Below are 23,144 nucleotides of genomic sequence, written 5' to 3'. Positions count from 1 at the left end.
TTCTTTGATCAAAGAATTATTTCAAAATGAATTTTGAACTTCTGAGTAGTTGGTTTTTTTATTATTGTTGTTTCTACATTTCTTATTTTCAGTTTTATTACATGGTGGTTATAGAGCACATTTTCAAGTTGGTCCAAATTGTACCTGACAGATAGCCTTTGAAATATTTAACATGCAGTTTATCTGTTCTCTAATTTCAGCATAGATGAGCTCTATTTTTCTTTCTTTTAATTTCCTTGGGTTCTGTTGTATGTGTTGTGTGTGATACTTTAAACATCTTTCCAGGTACATTTATCACTAAGTCTTGAAAGAAGAGTCTACATATTTCCCAATGATTTTGTGAACCATTAAAAACCTTGTAAATTTTTCTGCTTCAATTTGCTAGTGATTCTGTTCCCCAAAAGAGACCCCCACCAAAGATACAGGCTACTGGGTTATATTTGACATAGACGTTAGGTAAAGTCTATCCATGCACACAACTGGTATAATGAAAGTGGAAGGAAGGAAAGCAAATCAATTGGAGAACTAGAATTTCTACGTAAACTGTATTTGGAAACTCCTGTTAACCCCGTAAGTGCTTTGGTGCGTGCCCATCTTTAAAGGAAGGACTCAGAGAAACATGACAAAATGAACCTAGACTCTAACAACCTCACATTCAGGAATTTAAGTAACAACAGGCCAGGGAGATCATTTTATTCTATCTTTAGAGCAACCTTTCTATAGCCTTCCCCTGATTAAGATAAATTAAACATACACTCAGGTTTGGTTTTTCTATAAATTCAATAATTATTTTTCCAAAATGGAGAGCTTATACATTATTTTTAAAACCTGTTTTACATATTAGAAATAACACAGAACTGAATATTTTCCAAACTAAGTTAGGGTGGTCGGTATTAAGCTTATAAATAAATTTGCTTGGTCACAAAGAAGTAAAAGTTAGAAGCCATTCTTCTAAGTTTTGTTGTTAGAAGGAAACATTAATTTCACTATTCAAACTAAAATCCTTTGGCACGCTGCAAAAAGCTTGTCAATGTGAATATCCCCAAACCCTGGAAAGAATCTGAACCAATGACACACTTTTGACCAAATAGATGCCAAAATACGAAAAAGACAGGAAGCTAGGCATTTTCTTTCCTTGCTGAACTTAAACTTTCCATGAATTATACTGTGTATTCAATCACAAACTATCCCAGATAATAGGATCATACACTATTTTTAAGTCCATAAACATGAGATTCTGGAATTAGAAGTCAGACCACCATGGATAAAGCAGGGTAAACTCTAATCAGCAACACCTGACCTGCTCCTTTTTGTGGCTCAGACCTTTACTGTTACTGTTGTAGAAAGGGCACAAACTTCAAATAAAGGACTATCATTGCCTTTTCGACGGTAATAATTAGCTACCTAAAGATATAAAATATAATTGGTTTGGAATAGACTAAAGATGTAGTGCTCTAAAATCTTTTCAAGTTCTTAAATTCCAACTCTTTGTATGATCACAGTGCCATGGAAACAGATGTCTGACTCCCAGATTTAATTTCTCCCACCTGCTGCAAGACATGTAGCACCTAAACACTAACTCACCAACAAATTTCTTCCAACCTCACAAGGAAAAATATTGTTTTCCTATTTCTTTAATTTTGTATCAGTTTGAGATGATGGATGTTCGCTAATTGTGGTCATCATTTCATGATGGAAGTCAAATCATTATGCTGTACACCTTAAACTTATACAGGGCTCTATGTCAATTATATCTCAATAAAACTGGAAATAAAAAAAAGCTAGTAGAAAACAAAAAAATTCTTTCAGCTTGTTTTCTGGGTCATAAAAGCCTGATCTCTTATTTCCCTGCTTGCATTTTATTCCATCATACCCGGTACCCCTGATTTTCCAGACACATGGAATTGTGGGCATTGTGGATTGCACTGGAAATCCATGGAATGGGGTGAATAGGATTGTGATGTTAGTTAGGATGCAGAACATGGCTATAGGTGCATTTTGCCCTTGCACCATGTCAGTTTAAAGTCATCTTTAAAAAATTGTCATAAAATACTTAGGCATACAAAAAGTATAGACTGTATTACAATCAACATCTGTATTCCCATCACTCAGCTTAAGATATGAAACATTTCAACTTCTCTCCCCTGAGGAAATTCCTTCCCAGTACTTGGTGCTTTATGTTTCCATTCATGTAGTCTTTTACTACATGTCCGCATAAACAACATATTATTTTGCATGTCTTAAACGTTAAATAAATATTGTTAAGTATCCTTCTGAAACATTCTTTTTGCTTTTGAGATTCCTCTGTTTTACATACAGCTTTTCTTTTCTTTTTTTTAAACTGCCACGGGTACCGTATTGTATGAGTATTCCATAGAAATCCATTCTGTTACTGAAGGATATTTAGATTGTTTCCAGTTTCTTACTACTTACAAATAAGTAGTGCTATGATTTTCTCATTCACTACTTTATTGAATAGCTTGCTCTGAGATATACACTTGAAGAACTGTTGGGATTATAGGGTTTTCAACATTATTAGACATGCTAGTTTTTTTCCAAAGTGGCTGCACGTATTTATACTCTGCCAGCAGAGCATGACGCTCCACTGCTCCATATCCTTTGGGATTATGAACTCTGTAAGTAGGGTTTTAGCTGCTGGAATCCTCTGTGGCCAGGGTGAGGATATATTCCTCCAACTAGTGCAACTGCTAGTCACCCAAAGGATATTTCTAGCCTGGATTCTGTCTTCATGTTTATTTCTAGGTTTTGAGCTCTGTGTCGGAGTTTGTGTGAATTCAAACCCTGAAGCCATGGTCGGGTGAGCCCATAGTCAATCCTCTTTTCTATTCCAAAGCACAGACCAAGTCAAGAGAAGTTCCTTGTGGTCTCCCTGGCCTGTGGGAGGATGTCTAGTCTGCCCTTACACTGAAGGTGTTGGTCTTTAAAGATCTGAACATTATGTATGAGGCTCAGTCACAACTTCAAACATTGTATGGGCTGAAGGGTCGGAGTGGCCATTAGCACCTAAACTCCTTGCTGATGAGGTTGCCATCCTCCTCCCCAACACCCAGCCCCAGCCTGAGAGCCTCAGTGTTGGTTCAAGCTTATTCTGGTTTTTCGTTTATTGGCAATGGGATTTAATTTTCCTGTTTAGGCCTTTGGGGATAAGTTTTTCTCTTATTTTCTTGTGCCCCAGCACTTAGAGGGAAGTTACGGTCTCCTGATGACTAAAGGGATAATGGGAAGCACAAAAGTAACTTTGAGGTTCTATTTATTTCAATGTGTAAGCCTTATTTTCTAAATCAAGAGAGTCCAACAGAACTTTCTGAGTGATGGAAATGTTCTACAATCTATTCTGTCCAATATGGTAGACACTTGTCACATGTGGCCTTTGAACATTTGAAATGTGGCTAACATGTCTGATGAACTATATTTTTAATATTATTTAATTTTAATTAAAATCTCAAATAGCCATGTGACTATTTTATTTGACAGCACATTTATATATATATATTTTTGGCCGCACATGGCTTGCGGGATCTTAGTTCTCTGACCAGGGATTGAACCCAGGCCCTCGGAAGTGAAAGCACAGGGTCCTAACCACTGGACGGCCAGGGAATTCCCAGCACATTTCTAAATAGTAGTAATATTCTTCGTCCCTTGGGTGGTTTTATGTACTAATAAACCAATGTAGTCTGGGTAAAAACCCCTTGCAAATCTACTTTAAAAAAATTTATTTATTTTTGTTTATGAATTTTGGCTGTGTTGGGTCTTCGTTGCTGCGTGCGGGCTTTCTCTAGTTGTGGCAAGCGGGGGCTACAGTTTGCTGTGGTGTGCGTGTTTCTCATTGTGGTGGCTTCTCTTGTTGTGGAGCACGGGCTCTAGGCGCACACGGGCTTCAGGAGATGCGGTGTGTGGGCTCAGTAGTTGTGGCTCGCGGGTTCTAGAGCGCAGGCTTCAGTGGTTGTGGCGCACAGGCTTAGTTGCTCCACGGCATGTGGGATCTTCCCAGACCAGGGCTCGAACCCGTGTCCACTGTATTGGCAGGCGGATTCTTAACCACTGTGACACCAGGGAAGCCTGCAAATCTATTTCTGATAGTCAAAGGATGAAACAGTTGAGATGTGACTTCGGAATGTCTACCACCACAAAACGGTACAGCCCTGTTATTTTGATAATCAGGTATTTCTCGCCTGACTTGTCTTTCTGGGAATTTTCAAAGATCTACAGTGACTGGGTTTAAGTGCACATTCTCTCCATTGCCAGCTTCTGAACTGGAAGTCAACCAATCAATTTCCAACAGCTTTTTCAAGGATACTTATGGATTATCAAAGTGTCAAGAAATCTCAAGGATAAATAATTTGGAGCATAAATACAGATATTTAGAATGCAACGTTAGACAATATGATTAAGAGTACAAGTTGGTTTTTCTTTGAACTGAAGAAGTTTATTGGTAACCTGGAAATGCGTACAAGTTAAAACATGAATACCTCATATGGTTAATTTATAGCATTTTTATGAAAACAAGAAAAAGAAAAAAAACCACAAGTACTTCTAGGTCTGGACTGGGCTTATATTTCCAATTTTTTAAACGTTCAAAGGGCATTACAGTATGTGAAATAACTCTCAATTCTTTTTTTAATTGCCATAAGTAGAGGTTAAGAAGGCTAAAGGGAAAATGCTAAGTCTGAATTATAATGAGAACAAATACGTATTTGGAAACAAGGTCACATAAGCCTAGCTGGTGCTTTAGCCATTTCATGGGCTGGTCTTCAAAATTAAAGGTTTGTAAATAACTTTCACCGTGCTTTCATCTACACTCATTTTCTATGTTCTTGTATAAAACTGATGCCCACAGTTTTGGTATTTGGAAATGCACTGAAATGGATTCTAGAGTAAGGAAAGCATTGCATGGGAGGAATGAACCAGGTCAAATAATGAAAAAGCTAAAAGTTTGCCTTTTAAAACTCAGCACACATTTCTGGATAAAACTGACTTAAACTCTTGTCCAGAGATTTTTCATGGATATTTTCATTGTTGCCATATGATTCAAAATGTCTGTAAGAACTGAAGCCCCTCAATCTAGTCAACATATTTCAGACATTTTGCTTATTAAGGGCTATTCTGACACTCTTTAAAAAAGAAACAAGTTTTCTCTAGAAAGTATTTTTAGTATAATGAATATGTATATTTTCTCAGAGCGCATGCAGCCCACTCTTCTGTTGATAATCTTCATAGAAACGTCTCAGTGATTCAGGAAGTCTGGGTGTCACGGTGCTCAAGGCTTGAGTAAAGTGTTTTTTCATAATGCAGTTGGCTTGAATGTCTTCTTCCAGAGCCAGAAGGGCTGCCTCTCTACATACGGCTATAATCTGAAACAATACAAACAAACAAAAGCAACAACAAAAAAAAGGAGAGAGAAAACAATCACTACTGTTTTTCAGAAATGTTAACATTTCAAATTTTCATCCGTGGTAACTTCTACAACTAAACGCCTATCCCTAAAATTTATCTTTGGGAGTCATTCCACTTAAGTTTTCAAAAGGATAAAAAGTAATCACCTTCATTTCAAAACAACATATTAAGTACTGAGATCCAGGAGCGGCAAAAAGATATATGTTATGGCGTTTGTTCTTAAGGAGCTTACAATTGTAAAGGTGGAGTGGACGTGCAGGCACAGACCTCTAACACGGGATGACAAAGGATGAGTGTGTCTGTGGTGGTGGGGTGGACGGGGGAGAAGCCCAGTGATAAGGGGAGGGCTGGGGAAGGAGGCACTGATGGAGAGTGAGGACCTGCACATCAGCACACCTTGTCATAGCATAGAATTTCCACATTCCTTTCAACCTTTGATCTATTACCAACATGTAAAAGCATTTCTTTATGTGCATCTCCTTAATGAGTTCTTAAATCTTAGGAATATCAAGATAGAGTTGTCTCCGTTTACTTTGGAGAGCTGCATTAGAACAGAGAAGTGAATTCTGTTTACTCAGCGAGGAAAGCTGAGAGAATTGAAAAGAAGCTGGGGAGGGGGTGGAGTGGATGCTAGAGGGAGGGAGGAGAGAGTGCGCGGTAGGAAAACGGAAGGGAGGAAGGTTCAAGTCTTGAATCCTGAAATGTGTTTTAAGCTCTCTGGACTTCAGACAGCGGAAGCGGGCTGATGCCAGTGTCATTCTAAAGACACATTACTGTGGTGAAAAGAGCTTGTGGGATGAAAAGAGATATTGTGATTTTCAGGGCAACAGGGAAAACAGTGATTGATATTGACTGCACCCTTATATCGGTAAATGAAAGGGCCAGCTGAAACACATTTGTCCAGCCATTCAGCATATTTTCTCTGTTTGTTCACTTACTGAAAAGAGTTCCTCTGCTTATGCTGGGCTAATGGCTGCCAAAGCAGTTTAGTAGCTCTTTAGGGGATTTAGCAGCATGTTTAGGGAGCTTTCAAAAAAACATGCATAGATTTAGATGGCTTTGTCAAATTACGACAATGTAACTGTTAGTTCTGGGCTTCATTAATGAGCACTGAAGTCGACTATAGTGGTTATGCATGTTAATGATTTTCCAAAAAGAATGGCTACCAACTTGTTGAAGGAAAAAACAAAACTTCTAGGGATTAGTGAAACAACTTCATCACATATTCTGGTGCAAAAAGGGCTATTTGAAAATCAGATGTGATATTTAATAAGCACAGTAAAAGCACATAAAACGCCCCCATGGTAAACTGGTTCTATTCTGTTCCAAAGGAACCTCAGGGACCTCCAGAAGGAGGTGAAGGGACCAAGTACGGAGAGCTCAATCCCCTCATCTCCTCCATCTGAGCAGCACTTCTTTCATCTGTGCAAGAATCTGAAGCGATGGTTGCAAGGCTGAAAAGTAGGAAGAAGAATCACTGGAAGAGCCAAAGAGGACTGAATTTCCTGCTCGCTGGTGCAGTTCTAGCTGCTTCTCTGAGACAGTACAGGAAAGGTTTTCACTGTGTGGCTCCCCCCTCAGGCTAAGTCGAGTAGAGAGGTTGCCACCACTGGGCCAATGCCATGTCGTGCACACTTCATACCTGACACTTCCCTCAGAGAATACTGGACCCAGCACATAATGGCTACAAACATTTACTGAACACCTACCATGTGTGCTAGACAATTACTAATGACTTCACTGATTAATTGCTGTGGGACTTGTGCCCCCAGGTTTTGTACATGCAGTGACCCCATCATAGAGGTGTGTGTGGAGCCTGATGGAAGCATGGCAAATGGAGTGGTGGTGAGCGGCGGGGGAGGGAGTTTGGGTTGGGCTGAGGAAAGAAGGGGAGGCGCAAGGCTGCCTGGAACCTCTCAAAATTCCTGGAATTTGGTTCATGTGGCTGGGTGGCTAATATTGCTGGCACATTTGAGAAAGTGAACCACCAGTCTAGTAAGGCTTCCTCTCTCAATACACAGTAATCAAACTAGGAGAAGAAGAAACGATTATACTCCTCTAATAACTGGAATCTCAAGTAGCCTAACATGGCAAGGTAGGGAACTGTAGGTAGTGGGAAGAGAGGTCATCGAGGCCTCAAAGGCCGTCCTTGGGGTTGGCTCCCCTGAGCAATTCCTCTTTGCAGATCAACCTTCCTTCCTTCATATCTGCATCTATAGATTTTTCTCTAAGCTATAAACTGCTCTTTGTCCTTAGCTGCTACGGCAGTGGCAGAGGGGGGCACTGGTGGTGGTCAGAGCAGGAACTGCCATTTGAAACCTGGATGTTAGTAACTTGGGGCCTTCAGTATATGTTAACATTTCACAATAATTTGCCAACTATATTTAATACTGGCCTGACCCTTAATTAACAATTTCTACAGAATTGTGAGGTATAGAAAACTTGGACAGAGTTTTGACTAAAGCGCTAAGAAATGTTTGGATTAGACAGAGATGACCTTTAGAATCTCTGGGAGACAATGACAAGGGAAACAGAGCAGCTGAATACTGGTACTCAAGCACCTCATATGAAGTTGTCTTCCGTTGTGTAGAAGGAGCCCAGCTGTTTGCAGCTCTCGAGTGGCTGAGGGCTGCCTGAATTCAACACTTGCTTCAATAAACCTTATCCTGTTTCTTTTTATTTACAAGGGATGCCCTGAAGAACCAGTCAATTAGGCAATCCTTTCTGCCACTTTTATTTTCCTATCATATTTGCTTAGCAATATACAACAAGTAATTGAGAGGAAATAGAACTCTACTCATAATTGACCCGTCACTCATCAATCAACATCCACTGAACGGCTGGCTACTCTGTGCAACAACTAGGTGAGGCCAGCTGGAGGGTCCAGAGATGTCCAAGACATAGCATTAAGAGGTACCACTGGCAAGGCAAAAGGAAAGTGCTTTGGTATGGAAAGAAGGAAGAAATTATTGGTTCATAAACTGGAGTGGGAAGGACAGAATTTAGATATGCACACAGGAAAGGAAGGGGCATTCTGAGCAGAAGAAATAAAGTGAGCAAGGTGGGGAGAAAGAGACCAGGAATTACAAGGATCTAGCCTCAGTATCCAAAATGGAGGGGGTAAAAAAAAAAAAAAGAGTAAGTCTATCATGAACATGTCACTAAAAATAACAATGATAGTTTTCAGAAGTCACGTGGGCCATAATGACAGTAAAGGCTAGTCAATGACAGTCATCTCTAATGCTCTAAACCCAACTCACAGGCAGATGATGCACTAGCAGCGGAGAGAGCATAACTCCTAAAAGATCCTTTGTTTTTATTTTTTTCCCCATAAAAGGGCTTTTTAGTAGAAATTCCAAAAGGAAAAACATTAATCAGATTATTGGTTCTTTTCTCCTAATTCCAATAAGAAGACAGGCGCGGAAATGCAAGTATTCTTAGGAGATCCATTTCATGATGGCTGGTTTCTATTTGCCCTGGGTCATTTATTGTGGCATGAGTTCCAAGATACCATGCTTCCCAAGAAAAGTGCAGCTTTCCTGCTTGTTTTCATGGCCCATGCCAGCATTCCCCTTGACATATTAGTGTCTTTTCAGAGGAAGAAGTATTTCATGATCAAATAGGTTTTAGGTAACACTGTATATACTCTGTCTCCCACAAAGCACAGTAGAATGCTAAAGATTTCTGTGAAGCCTAGTAATGATGATCTGCTTAATTTTTTTAAGCTGATGTTTCCCACAGAACTTTCTACCTGTCCTCTGTTTTTGGCGGAACACCTATAAATGGTTACCTTTAGGGCTACTGCTGACCTTCAGCACGCACTCTGGGAGGTGCTCACCCACACCAAGCAGCTCAATCTAGGCACGATATGGCTCTTGCCTAGCCTATATCCTTTTTTCTTTTGCTCTCGCCCATTCCAGAATAGAGAGGAAAGGGAAAGGGCTGAGCAAGAGAGACTGGAGGAGGACCAGTCTGTTTAACGGAGTCAAAAGGCAGCAGCCACAGCACACACTTGTGCCCTGGACCTGCACGTAGTCCACGCGCATTTGTTGAATTGAACAGTTCCTTAACTACCCACAGATTTTCCAAAAGTGCATGTTTTATACATATTTCTAACATTTGGCCAATATCCTATAATATTTTTACTTAAGTTTCATATGACCTAGACTTTGTCAGTTACATTTAAGTTTTTGGAATGATAAACTCAGTAAGAAAAATTATTTAACACTGTGATGTATGTTCAATTTAAGCAAATGTTTTGGTCTGGGGCACTACTTTGAATCTAGTTCTTTCCTTAGAAGTAAAAGAAATTTTAGCAAGAATACAAGTATACCTGTTAGTTTGAGGGATGCTTCCTTAGGTATCAAAATTTGTTATACAGGGACAGGAAATTTTTCCTGTGTTGTCATGGGGGAGAAAACCGCACTTTAATTGAGAAAGATTCCCCCAAATTTACCAACAAGGCAGTAATATATATTGGTTTAGAGAACTGAAATGGAAGATTTGTTTAAAAAATTGTGCAAATGGTTATCTATTGTCTCACTTGATGAAAGTAATCTGGCATCAGTTAATTACTGAAGACTTTTCTGTATTAAGCTTGGAAAGGTGAGGTCTTTTCAGATAAATTTGCTAATACACCTATTTGGGAATGAATACTATGGAAGCTGAGTAGAAGGACCTTCAGTTTAAACTAGGACCTTTTTCATTACTCTCTCTAAAGTTTGTAAGAAAATTGAATGAGTGTATGTATATGTATATATACATCTACAGTATATACAGGGACCACACAGCTCATCATTCTGCTGGCATCACTTTTGAAAGCACACGGAGTCTGGGACTGTTTCAGTGATGGGGGAATTCAGATGAATTTTCCCCATGAGGCCCCAGAAGAACCTCACTGAGGGGTGTAGACGAACACGCAAATTTGAGTCACAGACTGTCTGGAATGTTTAACCCGTTTAGAAAGAAAACTCTTGGCACTTAGGCGCCTTAACATCTTTGGCAAAAAGGATTTTGGAAGCTTTCCCCTAATCCCTTCACCATCTTGTCTGTCCTCTTCCCCCAAAGGCTGCAGACTAGACCATTTAAATGAATTTTTAGCCAATTACCAATCAGGTTGCTTTTGCCATTAGCCTGTAAAAGCAAAATGTTTTGGCTGGCTCTGTGAAGCCAACGTGTTGTTTTAAAAAATAGATACGTGCTTTGCTGAAAGGTGAAAATGTTATCTGTTTGGGGAAATGAGTAAACAAGACAAAAGACTAGCAGAGTAGGCCTAAGGTCTCACTGTCAGAGCGACTAAGGCTGTGTTTCAGTAGCCGTGACACCCATTTTTTGGTGCCAACGTCACAAATCCTCTTTCCATTCGTTCAGCAGTAATAATAGATCTATCAGATATCTGAAAAATAACAAAATAAGCAGGAAATCTCTATATGAAAGATTTAGGCATATTTGAGATGAGCTCCTAAAAGGTAAGAAAGGAAAAGAGTTTTATGAAAATGTTTAGAAATCCTCAAAACAAAGTCACTGAGGAAAACAGTAATTGTTTTCAATTGCTGGAAAAAACGTAACTCGGCAATATAAGCGACGGGACATATGAGTATGAATTTTCATGCTATGCTTGTCCTCTGAAAAAGCAGTGCCTTTAGAGCAACAATACAGCAATAACTGGATTACGTGAGACAACTCCCCTTGTGAGGGGTGTGGAGAGGCAACTTCCCAGGGTGAGAAGGCTCTTGACCATTGAACCTTGGGAAATCTAATTACCTCACTTTTAAATGCAAAAGGGCAAAAGAGGCAATTGTGCAGAATTCTGAATGCCACGAAGAATAAGAACAATGTCTTACTTCACTGTGGAAAAAAAACCGAAACCTCTTATACACAGCCTACGGTTCTTTGCCTCAATCCAAGAAACAAGAAGAGTTTAAACAGGTGGCTCAGCTTTGCGAAACAGAAACAGGCTCATTGCGAAAATTAAAACCAACATGGTTTCTAAACAGGCAGCGGCAATTTTTTAAAACGACGTGATTAAGAATGACAGTCAAGGCAAAAACTGTTTACCAAAAACTAATCAACAGGAAGGAAAACCTGAAAATGTCGGGCACTCTTTTGGGTATTCATTCCTCCTGTGCTGTGACCCTTCCCTTGTTCTTTTCAGTTTCACAGCAGCACTACAGGTTCTCCTGGTGCACTGAGATGAGGAACCCAATAAAACTTCAAGCACAGTCATTTCCATTCCAGATGAGGCCTGGGTAGTAACCTGCACTTCTTTTCTATTGACTGTAAACAGATCACGACAGTGACAACAGGAACACCACCCTTGAAGGCATGTAAGCCTGGGAAGAAGGGCTGCTGCTCCAAGTAGGCCTAGGAGCTGCGCGCTTCCAACAGGGATGCTGAGATTCTAACGCAACCACCACTACTAAGCTCCTAACTACCTCTCAGAGCTTATCTGTATCCTCCAGAAAAACGGAAGGGTAACAAACTTCTGAAGGCGGCTTAAACAACCAACTGAAGTTCTGTTTGGTTTCTATCACCCCATCCTGCAGGCACAGAGTGTACTCAGATCTGTGGAGAAAAAGAAGTCAGTGATTTTAAATGTGCCAGAAGAAGAGGCTTATTTATAGGGAGACCTCAGATGATAAAAAAGTGGCTCCGGAGAGCTGAGTTCACTTACCTAGTTTAATCAGCACATGTCAGGGCTGCTTTTTAAATAGTTCATAGGAAAACTACAACTGCATCCTAGGGACAGTAATTTATGGGTACAAGGATATGGCCATGCATGAGTAGGTGAACTGCACAGTACAGAGTAGGCTACATGGGGAGACGGAGCTGGAGAAGAGAGACGCCCCCAAGCCCTTTCTTGGGCAACTACACGCCGGATCCACAGAGGCAGAGCTCCCCTCTCTCCGCCGCTCCTGATGTTCGGCGCGAAGAAAGCTCGCCTCCCAGTGAGGCCTAAATGTGCTTTTCAGCTTCTTTTGTATTTCAAGTGTACTAAACAGCTCTAAAGAATCCACCAAAAGAAATGCGCTGCAGTGCTTTAAAAAGTCTTAGGTATTTTCAAGAAAGTGGTTTTGTTAAAAGCATCTTCTGTCTGGAACACCTGTGCCCTGTTGCGCTTAATTGGGCTGCAGCTGGCGCTGACTGTGGCGAGGGGCGGGGGACGTGGTGCGCGCTCAGCCCCCCGCCCCTCGCTTTCCTTTTCACTTTCACAGCCCCGCGACCAACTTCCCCTACGTGTCTGAGGGATTAGGAACCCAGCAGAGAGCGGAGTCCTGCTGTTTGCGAATAGCCTGCACTGGAGGTGCTTCAGGGAGGAGGCTACCTGGGAGATTATGTGCTCACGCGGACGCCGAGGGCCCATTCTCCCCGGCCCCATTGAGACGCGGTGAAAGGTGGCTGAGTGGCCGGGCCTGAAAGAGGTGACTGAGGGGAGCGCAGCAGGCTCCTGGCCACAGAGCAGCAGATGGAGTCAGACTGTCACAGGCGCAAACGCGGCCAGGGGTGCCCCCGAACCGCCGAGAACGCAGAGCACAGCATAGCACAGAGCCAGCCGGGGAAGGGAACTGGAGGGAAGCAAGCGGCGTTTATTCAAAGTTCTTTAAAATAACACCTCAGCAAGGGTGGGAGGCGGCTAGAAGTGAGAATTTTGGAGGGCAAGTTTCAGATTTAAGGAATCACTGAACTACTGCCCTTGGATTGTCTGCAAAATAAGCTTTATGATACGAATCCATCTGGGGTTATGTTAAAATCATACAATCTAGAGTGCCATACAGAGTACAGTACAGAGTCAAAGGGAAAGAATTTCTAGAAGCCTAGTGATGTTAGAGAAAGGGGGAAAAACCCTGGGTTGCTTAATTTTGCCGATGTAAGTTATTATGAGGTCTCTAAAATATATAGCTGAAGTATATGTACATGCAGTCATTATTACTTGCATGGAGAAACCCGTAATAGTTTTTGTTCTTTAAAAATTTACAAAAGAATTGATCATCCCACAGAGGGAAAGAGCTGGGGTTTTTATTCTTATTGTTTCTACAACCATCTGCAGCTGTGGGAACTTTAAAAGTTTCTAACATTAATTGAACCCATAACAAGTTAAAAAGGAGTATTTTTAGTTTTGAAGAACACCCAACTGGTATGGGTATAGAGAGAACAAGAACCTCGTGGTAAGGGAAGGAGAGGGGGTGAGAAAGGCAAACAGATGTTGGGAGGCCTCCATTCATTCATTTACTCAACAAATCTTTACTGACCACCTACAAGGTTCCAGGCCCTGGGAACAGAGCAGTGAAGAAAACAAAGTCCCACTTTCACGCGACAAGATTGTGCAAAGTACTGGTTTAACGTACTTGCCCTTCAAGGTTCAGTGTGACTGTTGCCACTGAGAGGCGCTCCCAGCGGCAACTTCACTACCTCCCCACGCCTGGATGCTTTAGGATCCCTTGCCTTATGGTCTGGTAGCAGCCTGTACTACTGTTCTGTCATATCACAATTGTCAGGTAGAGAGTTATTAGTGGTCAATGTCTGCCTCCTCACTAGATTACAAGCTCCATGCAGGCTCGCCAGCCTTGGCCCTGCTGTACTCCCAAAACGTACCAAGCCCCTTGACCTTCGGGAGTCTACAAAAAGGTCTGCTGCTGAGCTCATCTCTGAACAGAGATATAAAGTAGTTTTTACATTTTTTTGTTTTAAATACGCACAAACACACATACACATGCAGCTCTTGCTGTGACAACTGCAGCCAAGATAACTGCCTACTGTAGACTAAAAAAGCAATAAAGTCGGGCACAATGGGTCATCCTAGGTGTGTATTTGTGAGCCCTTGGGGGGGCGTGCTGATGACCAAGTTACGCCCAGAAGGCTACTGAAGCCCTGCAAGAGGCACCAAACTTTGGGTAAAAAGCACTTAGGAATGGGAGAGCTAGGCCCCTGGCAAAGAGGAGAGAAGAGCACAGGGGGTATTCTAGGGAGAGGAGACTAAGCAAAGTTCAGCTAGCTCTAGGACTCCTCTCGAAGTCTGGAGGGTTGGATCCTCCCTGCCAGTGTTGTGGGAGCTTGGGAAGCAGTGGCTGGGGGAAGGTGTAAGCAGGGGTGTTAAGCCAGTTTTAATATACCCCATGTTTCATCATCTGTCAACCGTCTTCACTGCAAACTCCCACATCATGCCCCACCAACACACCCAGAAAAATGCCTCCTTTGAAACTCCAGAGCTTCGGGGATGCTCTGGGTAGCCTGGATCTTGTCTAGCTTGGGATTCTGGACTCTGACCACAGAACGGAGTATTTGGGAGTTAGTACCTTTTACGCCTTTTTTCTTTTTTCGAGATATAATTGACATAGAACATTAGTTTCTGGAGTACAACATAATGGTTCACTATATGTGTATGATGTGAAATGATCACCACAATCAGTTATTTCTTTTTCTTGTGATAAGAACTTTTAAGATCTACTCTCTCTGCAACTTTCAAATTCACAACACAGTGTTATTAACTACAGTTACCATGCTGTGCGCTCCGCATCCCCAGGACTCACTCATTTTATAAGTGGAAGTTTTACCTTTTGATCGCCTTCACCCCCCACACGCATATAATATATATAATGAACTCGTTTCTCCTTTCCCATTCTCCGAGCAGCTGCAGGCTGGTCCTGCTCAATCAGCAGCCTTGCTTGCCATCCTTAAAGTCATTTTAAAGAGTATGGTATGGTGTTAATGGCTATCTGTGTTAACTAGAAAAAAATGACTTGACAATACTTAGCTAGCTAAAGGGGATCTGAAGACAGGTCCCAGTGAGCAAACGCTAAGTATACCATTAGCTCATGACAGGGAGCGAGAAGACAACATGATTATTTATCTTACACTTATTTTACAGATGTCATTGACAGTAGTATTATCCCGAAAGAAAGGAAAGCTCTTCTTTCCCAATAGCATATAAATAAATAAAAATGGATTTATATTATGTGATATCACCATCAAATAAGACACTCTAAAACACCTAACAGTATATATTCACATATCTTCTCTACTTTTACATTTTTAAGGTGGTCTCTGTTTCCTCTGACAGATAATCCTCATGTTGCTTATTAGCCATTTGTTTAGAGGCTCACATTATATTATTTTGTTTTAAACTCAAATAATAATAAAGCAACACTGTCTTATTTGTTACATGAACTGGATGCTATTTCAAGTATTACTTCACCAGTTTTGTGTGTTTATTGGCTATATAAGAAAGATTTTTAACCTAGGGTCCCTGGATAGCTAGATGGGTCTAAGAATATTCTGAAACCTATGAAAACTTTTATATGTAGAGAGACGGTTCAAAGCTTTCATCATATTCTAAGAAGGAACCATAACCCCAAAAGGGTTAAGAACTACTGCTCTATAGTAACTACACTTCAAATCCTCTTAAATCCTATGAATCCTTCATTGTAATATCTATCTTCCCCTTTCCAGATGACTTAGGCCAGAATGCAACTGGGCTAGAACTACCACAGCTGGGGAATACAGAAGTTACGAAGTAGAGTTGATCATAGTAAAGACAAGTAGTTTTTACTTTCTTAGACCTTCCTCTTGTACCCTAGAACAATTCAACAACTGCCTCTGGGTATAACTAAGTGCTTATTTAGGTCTTTATTGACATGAAGAGGAACTAAAGATCTATATCCTATTTCATTTATTGAAAAAAAAAAAGATAGGATAATAAGACACTAAGACTGCAAATTTAAGCATATTAGTTAAGGAAAACAGAACCCAAGTTCCCAAGTTAAGATTAGCATTTACAAGTGGCACGTATTAACTATGTGTAATTTTAGATTACCCATTAAGTGAATTTTTAAATTTAAATATATGTAGGTTTTGATGTTTGGTAATAACATTACACACTGGGGTATTTAGAAACTGAGGAAGTTGTTTCCTTATCTGAAAAACTATCTGGCCTGTTGTCTTCTAAGGAATGAGATGCACTTTGAACTATTTCTTGAATGTCCATTAAAAAGGATAAAAAAAAAATCTCTGATTTTACTGATTTAAAAGCCAGTAGTAAGATACAGTGCTTGCCTTTTAACAATTAAAAAATTATATATGTAATATAACTCAAAAAGAAATTACAAATACTTGTAAAAGCCACATTGGCTAATCATTTTTCATTACCGTTACTCTTAATCCAGATGCAGATGAAGAATAAAGATGATTCAGTTTATGAAGGCTTTAACCAAAACATTCATGTTTTTATCTTCTGATCATTAAGTCCATTACTTAATGGCCTATGAAACTTAAACATTCTTTCTCAACTACTGTTACCTAAACTCCTTTACAAGAATTCTAATGAGAGAACAAGGTTTGTGACAAGTTCAGCAAAGAAAAGAGCCAGAAAGTCTCCATTTGTAAAGAATAAACTAAAAACTGTGAGAAAGGCCATAAAAGCAATCCACAGATATGGAAAGGGTTGTGGAAAAAGGAGAACAAATGAAACTACTTGTTGATAATGAAGAAATCACATTCAACATTTTTTTAATTTAAAAGATGTATTAGGGCTTCCCTGGTGGCACAGTGGTTGACAGTCCGCCTGCCGATGCAGGGGACACGGGTTTGTGCCCTGGTCCGGGAAGATCCCACATGCCGCGGAGCGGCTGGGCCCGTGGGCCATGGCCACTGAACCTGTGCATCCGGAGCCTGTGCTCTGCAACGGGAGAGGCCACAACAGTAAGAGGCCCGCGTACCGCAAAAAAAAAAAAAAAAAAAAAAAGATGTATTAAATTGTCACTTGGTGGGATTGGTTTGTTATGAGAAATGCAACAGTTGGTATATTTAAGGAGCTAATGGTGAATTTTTAAAGCATAGATTATTCATCTATAGTTTTTAAAATCTAAAGATGTAAAATTTAGTGAATTTGAGTATGTCTATTTTGTAAATCTCATGACTGTACCCATACATTATACCTCATCATTTTAAACTAACCACCAAATTTCTAACCATCAAAAAACTTATCATTGGAAAGAGACCAGTAGATATTTCTAACTGAACAGAATTTTTTTTCATGGAGGTGAGTCAACTGGACACAAGGGGATTATGATACAATGGAAACTATTTTGCAATTTTAGTCAATGTATTCTCTACTATGAATGATAAAATATACACATAAAAGCACCCTATAATGTTGTAAAGAGGAGCAAGTGCCAAGAATTTCCTCTTAAGGGCTGTACTTTTTCATTTGGAGATCTAATCACGAAACTTAAGATAGGCTACACCTTGGTAACAAGCACCTCCGTTTTATTGTGCTGGCATCCAACTGGAAATAAACCCATACCATCTTTGATACAGTGTGTTCAAATATCTTCTGTACATATTTTATAATTACACTGAAGAATGTGAGAGTCAGGAGAAATTCTGAGTTATTTTACAGGTCTGTCCTGCTCTCCCCCACCAACTCTGTTCTCTTTGAAATAAAATATCTACATTCACACACCCACAACCCCCCTCATCTGCAGATGCAATATTAAGTTCACAAGATGCAGCATGAGTTTAAGCACTATATTAAAGTGTGAAGTATACTTTACTATCGTTAGTTCGAGGCCCAGCATTTGTAAATCTTTTAAAATTAACTAGGCTGTTAAGATCCCATCACTCTGGCAGCAACCCAGCATAGCTGTGCCTTTAACAAAAGAATTCTGTAATAAAACGAGATTTTACATGCTGAAACAAAATATTTTAAACCATCTTTCTGCCAATTGCTCATTTTAGTAATATTTGTGGAATTTAACCCCCCGCCCCACATATACTAATGTTCCCAAGGAAGATTATGCTAAGTTTTGGGTTAACCTTAGAATTACTAACTTTTTATACCAACCTTTTAATGAACAACACTTTTATTTTCTTTAAGAAGAAACCCAAGTCTTGAAAAGACTTCAAGGCGTGTATTCTTTAACTGCCGTAACAAACACGACCAGGCTAACTTCAATCAACAGGGACTAATGAGTAGTTTTCACACTACATATGTGAACGCCTCTTAGCAAGGTGGATTAAATTCTGCCTCAGCTTCTCTTAATGTCTCCAGATATTTGCAATCATTTGTGACATCTGCCGTATATTAGTTCTTGACTGCTAGGGACAGAAACTCAATTTGAATCAAAAGGGGAAATTCATTATAAGGATATTATTGGATCTAACAGAACCTGAGGACAGTAGTGTGGCTGGGCCTCAACAGACCACCTGGACTGGCTCTCTGTCCACGAATTTGATCTATGCTTCTCTGTGTACTTCGCCTTTATTTCTCTCTCACTGCAGAGTGGTTTTCTCCACGTGGTAGAAAACACGACAATGCACAGTTTCTGTGTTTTATATCTTACAGCTTTAGCCACCAGAGAGTCCTCATATTCTCATTTTAGTAACCAAAACTCCTGTGGCACGTCTCCGAGTGGCTTGGCCCAATCACTGTGGCTGGGGAAAGGGCATTATGATAGAGCCAAATTCAGGTAGGTCATTTCCTCTGCAACATATCAATCATGTGTGTGTTGTCACGTTGTGATGACAACTCTGTAGTTTTCTGGGGGGAGAAGGTGAAGATCCTTGGGACCCTGGAAGTATAGGCAACTGGAGCAGGCCTATGTTGGCTGGTTGAGGAATGAGAGAGAGAATGTTAAAAAGTGTCCTCTATTCTTCTCTATGTATATGTAACCTTGCGTCACTTATGCATTGCTTCGAATGCTGTCTTGGTAACACATTATCAAAACGTTCTGCTGAAAAGGTGCCAAATGGACCTTGTGCCCAGCAGTGCAACTGCCTCCCTGCCAACCATACTTCCAAAACAACAGTGCTCAGCATACCTCAGTGGGGCCAGCTGCTTCTAGCTGCCGTTTTCTTAGATCATGCTGCTGATTAGGGGGTCCAGATAACATTCTGGGCTGTACAACTGATTTTTGGATCACAGGTTATCATCCAAAATATGATAAAGATGGAGCTCCAGTGGCACCATCGGTTAGCACGCAGTACTTATACAAAATATGATAAAGTTGAAAAACCACAAGGTCCAACTTCTTTGGCAATGATTATGGAATCTACAGGAAAACGTAAAGCTGGTTTTTTTGAATGATGATTCTAACATGGGTCATGGTCAAAGACAGATGTTATCTTTGTGTTAAATCCATTCTCTTTCTTAGCAACTAGAGAAGTCTCAATGAAAATCAGAAAAGAAAGCAAACAAAAACTCAACTTCCTTTGTGGGGGGAGGGGTGATATAGCTAATAGATTACAAAGCTCGAGTCTGGAGCTGTTCAGTTTGGAAGTTAATGGAAATTTTATTTGGAGACTAGTCCCTAAATTCAATTAAAATTGTGCATGTAACTAGAAACACGTGTTGACAAGACTTAAGGAGGGGAAGAATGAAATGGACAGTATTCCAAGTTTGGAAAATGTTGCCTTAATTCTTCCACTCTAAGTGTCTGAAAAATGATTTTAAGTGTCTTTCACACCAGCTCCACCCCACTTTGTAAACTTGACCAACTCTTTCTCTTGAGAATGAGGTGAAAGGGGAGATAGATGAGATTGAGTCCTTAGGGAATATTTAAGGAGAGAATAATATTATACTTTTTCCCCCTCACTTAAACTTTTTTTTAACTAGAAAAAACTCAAACATATACAATAGTAGAGAAAATAATGTACAGTGAACTCTCATTCGCCTGTTACCTGGATTGCTCTGTCAAGATCATATCCAATGGTCAATCCTCGGTTCTCAACTTACTTCATCTATCATTTGATAGCAATCACCCCCTCCCACTTTCTTCAACAGGACACTGGAACACCTCACTCTCTTCACTCCAGCTACACTGGTTTCCTGACTATTCTTAAACATGGGAAAAACTCAGTCTTACTCAGATCACTTGCTCTTGTTGTTCCCCTTCTGGAATGCTCTTCTCTTGGATAACTAACTGCACAATTCACTTACCTCAGGTCTTTACTCAGTTGTCACCTTTTTTAGTGAGATTTTCCCTGGCCACCTTCATTTAAACCTGTGGCCTCCTCCCTATAATCCTTTTTTCCTTCCCTGCTTTATTTTGCTCCTCCTCTGTTATTGTCATCTAATGTATTACATTTTAACTTATTTTGTTGATGTCTTCTTTCTCCTCACAAAAATGAAGACCACAAATAGTACAGACTTTTGTTTATTTTGTTTGTGCCTGGAAACTTACCTGGCAAATAGTAGTTGCTCAGTAAATATATGTTGAATGAATGAATGAGGACAAGTCTGATATTTGACTTAATGTTAACTAAAGTTAGGACTTTAGTCCTAACAGTTTGGTTTTCTACCAAATGTGGAATTTATGCCTTAGATCAGGTGCTGTATTTATCACTTTACATTGTTTATACTGCTTAGGCAGATTGTTAAGACTTAAAAACAAAATACAAAACAACTATCCCACAAACTTCAGAACCAATGAACCTTTATGCTCATGTTCTAATCTAGATTCAGTAGAGCTAGCTTTGACTACTATTGATTTCAAGTGTGCTTTTGGCCAGCCTTCCACAAAATGGGGCTGCACTAAATACCTAGTAACCAAATAAAAACAGTAGAGATGAAGTAGAGATTAGAGCTAAATGGAATGTGAAATAAAGCTCTCAGCTGTGATACTATTTTATATTCCCAAGTGGTTGCAAATAATTCCTGAAAGTATTCGAAGTGTAAATTCTCTGTCCATTGGACAGCCCTCCCTTCCCTGACCCCATCACTACTCTAACCCAGGGTTCGCCGGAGAGGTAGCCTTAACTCAGGTGAAGCACACCTGATTCAAAGCTCTGAGAACACCACCCAATACTGAGCTCTGCAAAACTGCAGCTCCAAAAAGGCTTTCTGATTGATGAATGCCTGATCAGGGGAGATCTTAGTGACTTTCGGTTGCTGGTACTTTTTTTTTTTTTTTTACGGTACATGGGCCTCTCACTGTTGCGGCCTCTCCCATTGCGGAGCACAGGCTCTGGACACGCAGGCTCCGTGGCCATGGCTCACGGGCCCAGCGGCTCCACGGCACGTGGGATCCTCCCGGACCGGGGCACGAACCCGTGTCCCCCGCATCGGCAGGCGGACTCTCTGCTGGTACTTTTAAAAAGTACTCCACGTGAATTTATGCTGTTTTCCCAAGGCCTCAATGCCTGCCTGGTCGGTCAGTCAAATCCACTAGCTTCAGACTCCTCTGTTACAGAAGTTCAGATCAGCAATAGTACAACAGCTCTTCTACTTTCTCCTTCAAAAATCATCAGCAGAACCTGTTCTACATTCCTGGTGCTCTGAACAACAAAGCAGTTGGAGGTTACTGTAACCAGGATAATGTGTGATCTGTGAAGAAGTGATGCTTCTGAGAAGCAGAAAATTTGCTTTCCAGAAATATGTTTAGAGACAGAAAGTAAGGGTTTTGTAAGGAAAAACATAACGTAAAAAGAAAAACTGCTAGTTACATAAGCCAAAAAAACTGCAGTTGGCTTTGATTTTATAAGTCAGAAAGTATAAAAAGACAGAAATATTTTAATGTAAGAAACTTTAAATATATATTAATTTACCTTATTTTAAATATTTTACTACTGATAGCATTTATGTATCAAATACAAAGTAGTTTAGTATTTTTTTTCAAAAATAAGAATTATTTCAGACTAGCTCTACATATACAGGTCCTTAAGTCTCTGAGAAATTAAAATGCAATAATTTTAGAGGCTAGTTTCAAGATTCAGTGTGACAAAATATAACAACAGGCAGAGACTTTTCAGTATGCTAATATTTGATTGAAATATGAAGATATAGCTACAAACATACCCAGCTCTGAATCCCAAGAACACTGTGAAGCCAGTATTTCTTTAGGGGAGGAGAAGGGCTATTCTATTCAACTCAATTCATTTAGGAAAACCCATGCACAGGTCATTGTTCAACGCTCTTGGGGAGGGAATATAAATACAACCTGGAGGAGCCTAGAATTCAGAAGGGGAAATAAGACAATTGTGTAAATGCTTTTCAGAAAGTGAAGTAACTGACATATGAGAAACATAAAACGCTGACGTGGGAGAATAATAGTGATGATGACGATAACATTTACCACTACTACCATCAGCACCACTACCAGGACCACTGCTGACTGACCCCCAAATGTTCTAGATCTTTACATGTCTAATCCATCCAACAGTCCAGTGAGGTAGGCAGCATTCCCCCTCCCCCACAACTTATAAATGCAGAAACTGACATTTAAAGCATTTAGGTAAATTTGCCCAATATCACACAATCAGGTAAGTGGTGACCCCAGTACCTTTGCTCTAAGTATATCAGGCTGTCCCCCACCGTAGCTCAGACAAGGAAGAGAAAATATCTACCAGGAGCTCACTAACATCAAAGAGGATATCCCTTAGTGACGAGCTTTAAAGGAATGTGAGAACGTGGAAATGCTGGTGTTGGCAGCGAGGCACTCCACACGAAGGAACACTCCTGAGCAAGGCCCAGAGGTGGCACAGGGTGGGCTGTATTCAGAGACGCAAAGTAGTTTCACAGGACTGCGGTGGTTTTCAAAGTATTCCCCTTGCAGCCTCCAGGTTCTCCTCAAATGTCTGAGGTACTGAGGAAGGATGAGAAGGAAAAGGCTAAGAATGTAGGGGAAGAAGTGATCCACAGAACAGAACCTGAGGAACACTTCAGCTTGGTGTGATACAAGGAGAGAGTCTGTAAAGGACAGGAAGAACTAGAGGAATCTAAGAGAGTTCACATGGAA

General features: G+C 40.4%; 1 protein-coding gene across 2 annotated transcripts in view; it reads right to left on the bottom strand.

The window, feature by feature from the left end:
* Positions 1-4,458: 4,458 nt before the first annotated feature.
* AFG2A (AFG2 AAA ATPase homolog A) overlaps positions 4,459-23,144 on the bottom strand; it is a 333,075-nt gene continuing 314,389 nt past the window's right edge. For both annotated transcript variants that reach the window (XM_081246187.1, XM_081246188.1), the window contains one exon: positions 4,459-5,372. In XM_081246187.1, the coding sequence (XP_081102313.1) occupies positions 5,196-5,372 (177 nt within the window). In that variant the 3' untranslated portion in view covers positions 4,459-5,195. The remainder of the gene's footprint in view (positions 5,373-23,144) is intronic.

The sequence above is a fragment of the Mesoplodon bidens genome, assembly GCF_964165515.1.
Source record: "Mesoplodon bidens genome assembly, chromosome: 1".
Lineage (NCBI taxonomy): Eukaryota > Metazoa > Chordata > Mammalia > Artiodactyla > Ziphiidae > Mesoplodon > Mesoplodon bidens.
The sequence above is the reverse complement of the archived record's forward strand: the minus strand, read 5'-3'. Positions and strand labels throughout refer to the sequence as shown.